The sequence below is a fragment of the Bombus fervidus genome, chromosome 12 (assembly GCF_041682495.2).
Source record: "Bombus fervidus isolate BK054 chromosome 12, iyBomFerv1, whole genome shotgun sequence".
In the NCBI taxonomy this organism is placed as follows: domain Eukaryota; kingdom Metazoa; phylum Arthropoda; class Insecta; order Hymenoptera; family Apidae; genus Bombus; species Bombus fervidus.
Window position 1 is genome coordinate 2,572,381 of NC_091528.1, and position 7,135 is coordinate 2,579,515.

Below are 7,135 nucleotides of genomic sequence, written 5' to 3' on the forward strand. Positions count from 1 at the left end.
TGATTCCTATAAAAGTAAATATCGAATCAATCAGAACAACTACGTAAATGAATTTCTAAAGATTTAATACAAATGTCACTGTAAATTTTACGTTTAATGAAATATCGACAATTTCTTTGTAAGAAAATAGATTCAGTAAATATTAAGAATATTCGGAAAACTGACAAGTACATAATTAGATATTAGTTTTATCAAAACTTTTCTGTGCCATCTGGAAACGTCAACTCTGAATATATAACGAATGCAATATGGTAGCGCACTAAGCAAAGTGATTAAGTCGGACCACAAAGGAGAAGTAGACCGTTACGTCTGCCAAATAGGAACTCCAGGTATTCAAAGGATTGAGCAAAATGGCGAGTCGAATGAAAGCGTTATACAATCAGGTACAATATCATACGTTCTTGCTTTTATTTCTGTCTCGTCTCATTTTATAATTAACCGTTTCATTTCAACTTCCTATTCACTGCATGTGCGATAAAAGATTCTAACAGAACGGTTCCTTAAATTTTCTCTGCGAACGTAACAAAATTTCCAATGAAAATAAAATATTATAATTAGATATGTGTATATATTTATAAGTGTTTATTTTTACAAACTAAGGAAACGGGACCGAGATGAAATCTCTTGATATTTCGCGTGCGTTTTGTTGTACAGGTAATCTTCGAGAGGCGAATTCTTCTTGGTTGTACTGTTCTCGTTGGCCTGTCAGTGTGCATATGGTCGATTGCCATTGGAACCGATCACTGGTTCACAGTCGAAGCACCGGATGAAGGAGGTTTACCCCTTGGGGATCCAAGCAAAGGTAGACGATTAATCTACAAGCATATGGGTCTCTGGAGAGGTTGTGTGGAAGGGACCATGCCACAGTCAGAAAACTCCACCGAAATGATCCCCTACAGTAAGTGTATGGAATGTTTGAAGAATGTTATCGAATATTATCCTCCTGTCCCCGTATTTTCTCGACACAATGTTGAAATTTGAAAGAACGACCCATTTCATTTTTATATTATTTTCACGTGATATTGGAAAGTTCGGTCTGCTGTGAAACGTGGAAAACTTAATAAAACGAAATTGCTGTTCAATCGGATAGCCATATTTTATCGGCCACCTAAAGTGAGTTTAATGACTCGAAATTTACTGGAAAAACGGAGCCTTGTAACTGATTTACGTTTATGAAGTTTAACTTTGATCAAAGTCATGGTAGAAAGAAGTAAATCCAACACAGCCAAGTTATTCGCTTTGTAGTTGGCTCGAACAACTCTCGTCATGCCTTCCCAATAATTAAACCAGCTATACGTAATTTAGACTCGGGCGAGCTCGTGACAGAAACGACAATACACTCCGTTGGAAACGTCCACTGAGAAATTTTACATCTTCATCAAATTAATGGCAAAGAATTCCACACCTGTAGAACGAGGAATAAGAGACGTGCCACGATATGTCGGCTATCCGAGTGACGATGGCGTCGTTTCAAAAAAGGCGGGTTCGATAATCGATATACATAAAGAACAAATGCATTCTGAAACTTCGCTCGTTAGTTTCTCACGCTTTAAATAGAAACAGCAGAATAAAATTGCATTAGTTGTAACACTATGTTAGGCAAACGACCTTCTGCAACATTGATAATTCATTTTCAACAAAGTATACGTATGCATACGTTCTTTCAACGTTGAACGATCAGAGTTACTCTCTTTCGCCTACAGTTTCCATCATTTACACCACGTTAAACCAATACGCACCGTTGCCCAACAGACTTTGATTTATCACACTTCTGCTTAAAGAAGGCGGATATTCATCCACTATGTCATCCGGAGATTTACCATACCTCAATAAACCAAGCTCGATTATAAACCTCTCTTGGTACTTAATTTATACGTTTGCTCACACTTTGATGCACTAAACTGTTAAACTTTAAATAAAAATCTACGAGTACAGATTACTCTTTTCTTTCACAATTGCTGCAACTCCTCTTATTATCGTAATGTTTTTAAAATACGCCGATTTAAGACAAATATCGTCGATAGAATTTGTGCTCTTCTCTCTTCGAATTTGTCGTCACAATGTCGCAGATTCGAAGCAATTAGAGACCTAAAAAAGAAAGAGGAATAATTCTCTAACCGAAACAGTTAATTTCACTCCTTGCAGTTAATTATGGCCATGTCAGAATCCGCGTCTGTAGCTGTACACTGACTTGTCATACGTCACGTCCACTGTTCCACACCTGTGCTTCATCATGCATATTCCAGAACTGAGTTAGATAACCGTAATATCATCATAAATTGTCCAAGGATCGATCATTTCTCTCATTGTATCTTCATCTTTAACCTGTTTTCAGAATTTATCCTTGTACAAACACGAAACGACACTTCCCATATTTTTAGACGACACGTGTTCACTGAATTTTTATCGTTAAATCGTTTATCTAATTCGACGTCTTTACGCGGAAATTCCTAATCATATTCGTTAAGGTGTGATGGATTCACATTTCGTCGACCGTAGCTCGCGTAATCGAAGGATTAAATATCATGTGGTATAAATATTGATCACGGTCTCATTGTCTCTCCAGTTCCGTTTAAAGGCTGCGCGTAAAAATAACTCACCATGACGCGAGACACGAACGAGGCGTTCCAGGCAAAGAAAGATAACCAGGATGAGAAAATAGTAAATGGAAGCTGGGAGAGAAATGAAGATGGATAGGGTGATTACTGTAAACCAGGGATTTAACGCAAACTGATTCGTGCATCATGCTTGCAAACAACGGGCCGAAGTCTACATTAATCAAGCGGTAGTTTAACTTTTAATTTAATATCCAACATTTTCATCTTTTTTCTTTCAGAGGAGTGCAAGAATCAGGACATGTTCCCGACTGAGAAGCAGTTCAAGTTGAACCCGGGATTAAACACCGTAGTCAGTAAGTGAAACTAAATTACCAGCGAACTGTTCTCTCTTTTTTTAAATTCTTTTTCGAGGAATCATCCACTTGAAATACGTTTGCTCGAAATACACGGAGACATTTGTTTAAAAAATGCATTATCATTGTGGACCGTATAAATGAAAACTATATGTGCTTGACGTGACCGAAAGATAGGCGATACTATTAATTATAAAAGAAATTTGTGAAAGCATCGTCACACTTGAATTACCCTCAATCTATCACTTGCAGATTATTCGAGGACACAGGCATCGTTCGCGATAATCAGCCTGTTCGTGATGATAATGGGCTTTTCTTTCTCGATCTACACGTTTCGTAATCCACGATATATGTTCAAACGATTGGCTGGTGGAATACATTTCATTAGTGGTAATTAACATAATTACTACTACTTTAATTTAGTAACTGTCATAGATACAGATTTATTTTTAGTTTATTGAATCACTGCATTTTTTGTTCTATCTCTCGCTCTATGTTTCGTTTTATTAACGCGAAGATCTCGTAAACTTCCGGTCTAGCGTTTAATTTTTAGTACCTCTACGTATAATAGATCTCAAAGCTGTGTGTTTTATTATCCTTAACTTACGACGTTTTAACGATCCAATCATCGTTTTTATCTCGTTACAGCCGCTTGTAACATGGTGGTGATACAAGTGCTTCTGTCCTCGATCGAGTTCGAAAGCAAACATGTACACACGACATTTCCAAACGGTGCAACCATGAGCTACGACTTTTCTCTGATTCTGGCCTGGATAGTATTTCTCTGCAACCTGTTCGCGGGTTGTGCCTTTATGGTGTTCTCCAGGAAGCGGAAGAGGGACAAGGCACCGACGGAAGAAATTGCGATGGCTGACGAACCGACCATAATCGGTCGTTGATTCGTCTTCGATTATTTCCTAATAATTGATAAATTCGTCGTACGTTGTTGGAAACTGTCGCCTGTGCGAGATGAAATTTGTGATTCATGGAGTGAATTCGATGAAAGTAAAAGACGCGAACGTACTACATATCGTGCGTAACGAAATCATGTGGAGACAATCGTTTATAGATTGCTTGAAACGATAAGCGAACGATAGCAAGCTCGTAGCTGTAAGTGTCTTAAGAAAACGTTTTAAGAAAATGGATAAAGTGCTGGATGCATTTTGTGACAAAAAGAAGAAGAAATTGCATATCGGTGCATTTGTATGGTAATTTTAATTCTGATTATCTTTATGGTTATATAACTAACTTTCGCATACATTTCTCTATCCAGTTCGTCAACATTGTTAACGTTATCGTTAAAAGACAGAACGTAAATGTACTTCGATATTCAATTTTCCATCTCCCCCAGGTGGTTGGATTAATCGATGCTATTGTATCAATACTCCAAGAGAAAAATGTATTAAATATTTTGTAAACAGGATAGAAATAATTTATTGACAACAGATACTATTTTTTCTATCATATCGGAATATGGAAGTTCAGAATACTGGGACCATTTAACAGAAATTGAAATATCCCTCGTCGAATATCTGCCAAAACGAGCGTAATAAATTTAACGCAAATAAAAATTCTAAAAGCAAGTTGTTTGCAAGGCGTTGGTATTAAAACTCGGTCTGAAGCAAAGCTTTTAATGGACGATTACACGCGTATTTGAATAAATGGTAACTGAGTACGAAAATAAGATATTATATACAACAATCAGATTTTGAGATAACCACCAAACTATTTATTTTTTTACACGAAAGTGTATATTTTTCTACCTTCTTCAACAATATATTCGTGAACTTTAAAGACTAGAGATATAATAAACGAGAAAATATTTTGAATCTTCTCGACGTAATTTGCGATATGTATATCTAACAATGTTGAAAAGACAATATTTCTCTATAGATATTCGATATTCTAGGTGAAACTCGGTGTCGAAATTATGCCCAAAGAAGAAGATAGATATTTAGAAATAGGAATGCCGAAACAATTAGTAGTTACCCATATTCTCTGTGCAATCTATCAAGTCTAGAAACTATTTTGGAATAACCTTATACCATAAGTGAAAGCTATTGTATTAATTAAACTCAGAGAACAACGTTCAATTATGAAACTTCACGAACCAGCAATTTTGGGGGAGTTAGGAATGGAATTATTTCGAGATACACGAGAATATTACAAGTTCTTCGATAAAATGGAGTTATTGTTAGTTACGCGAATTAAAACAAGTTTAATTAGCAATTGACTAATTGCTAATAAGCGCGATATATTCGTATGTAATATACGTATAATTTTGAAAATCTCGATGTTTAACAGAAGGAAGAGTGTCGATTATTTTTGCCATGGTCCATAATTTCATTACGCGCTTAAAAAATAATTTATGTACTTAAAAAGCTTACGCTTAAGTTATTTACTTATTATTATATAACATTAGTTATTTAATTAAGGAATAATAATTAAATTATTTTTTATCAAAAGCAAGCAATTAAGATGCGTAAAAGACTTAAGGACCTGAGCAAAGTTACGATGATTATTAGGTAAATTTACGATTCTAGTCATCAGAGATGCTACACCAATTGTACAATGACTAAGTGAATGAAATATTTGCATAAAAGTATGCTTAATATCAAGATATTCCGCTATTTCAAATGATTATTTATTAAGTATCACGATGCTAGTCGATAGAGATTTAATATTCAATCGTACAACTTTTACATTAAGATTTATCTTAACACTCGTTAAGGGCACGTTAATCAAAGTTCAAAGACATGATTCTTCATGTAAAAGATTATAGAGGATTAACTCAATGTAAATAATATCACGTCCAATCTTTATCTCTGGATAAATTGGGAATGGTGCAAGTGAAATATTATCGAACTGTAAATTGTTTCTCTACTTACTCGTACAAATTGTTCGTGTTTCAAGCATAAATTTTTCGAAATGAGATATCTGCTTTTTGCACTATTCTCATTTTCAAGCGTTTGTTTACAGGAAGTTTCAGCAACTTTCTGGGATCCCGAGAATCGCGATTTCTACGACGATGATTCCTCGTCATCTTATTCATGACATAAATCCATACGCACATTTAAGAACTCGCGAGTAAGTATTACTTGAACGAGTCTTTTTACGTCTGCATAAAAGATGAATTTGCGCCATCGATATCACTTATATTGTTATCTAAGATGTATCGCTCTTTGTGGTTGTTTGAATTTTAAGAATTTTATTGTTCTCCGTACAAAAGATTATGTAAATCAAAGTTCGCTAATTAAAATTCTGGTTCTGATTTCACAACAAATATACTAATTGTTCATCGTAACAATTAAAAAAGAACGTACAAATACATATATATATATATATATATATATATTCTCGAGTTATACTGGCACTAGAAATGAAAGACGAATTAATGTAAATTAATGTAAAATAACGAGAACGTGATTTCATAATTTATTTTAATTTACAAAACTAACGCAGTCTAGTTATCGTTTAAAGTTCTTGTACTATTTGAAGAACAGATCGATTGTTCTATATAGATTAGCGAACATTGATTTCAGAATGAACTGCACAAAAGCGTCTGATTGAAAGTTCCTTCGCCTTTTGCTTGTTGAGTATAAGCAGCTGCCCACGCGTTCTGATAAAAGACATTTACTTTATACACGTGTACAAGACCATGAAAATAAATGTAATTGCTCTTTTCCACGATCGAAATAAAGGGTATTCACAAGTACGGTAAAATTATTAATAATTATCGTTCTAGAACGAGAAACGCTCTCGCAGACGATTGGCTCATTATTTGTTACGTAATTACTAATTGTAGCCACATATCACGATGCAATTAGTAATTCTACAGCAAATAATAACGATTATTTGCAATTGGTTGTCCATGATTGGTCTATCAATCCGGATGTTCAAACCGGAAGTTTTTCTTTAATTTGATTCAAATTTCAATCGAATTAAAAAACGAAAATCGAAAAGTTAGGATAAAGTGCCAACTTCAGTTGGTGTTGTATTCGTTGCATCAAATCACATTGTCCGGATATTTTTAAATTTCTATTTGCTTTGCGATGTTCTCGTGGAAAATATAAAGATGTTTTTGCAATAACAATAGTTTTGTCAAAGCCATATACCAGTGATCTGGATTCAATATGATATTCTGCCAAGACCGATTGGCTGAAGTGTTTTAATTTAACTCTGTCTTCATATCCTTTGTTTCTAAGTTTATCAACTTTCGTATTA

The 7,135-nt window shown here is 34.7% G+C and overlaps 1 protein-coding gene and 1 long non-coding RNA gene across 2 annotated transcripts; one reads left to right on the forward strand and one right to left on the reverse strand.

Moving 5' to 3' along the window:
- The first annotated feature begins 244 nt into the window (after positions 1-244).
- On the forward strand, positions 245-6,626 carry LOC139992994 (transmembrane protein 114). Its single transcript, XM_072014347.1, has 6 exons — positions 245-383; positions 655-898; positions 2,837-2,911; positions 3,164-3,301; positions 3,560-3,947; positions 4,008-6,626. The coding sequence occupies exons 1-5, from the start codon at positions 351-353 to the stop codon at positions 3,808-3,810; spliced, it is 741 nt and encodes a 246-aa protein (XP_071870448.1). The 5' UTR covers positions 245-350; the 3' UTR covers positions 3,811-3,947; positions 4,008-6,626.
- LOC139992995 (uncharacterized) lies at positions 601-3,638 on the reverse strand. Its single transcript, XR_011801260.1, has 2 exons — positions 3,519-3,638; positions 601-2,325 (listed from the first exon to the last, which is right to left on the reverse strand). It is a non-coding gene; the product is annotated as an uncharacterized lncRNA (long non-coding RNA).
- Positions 6,627-7,135: the final 509 nt, after the last annotated feature.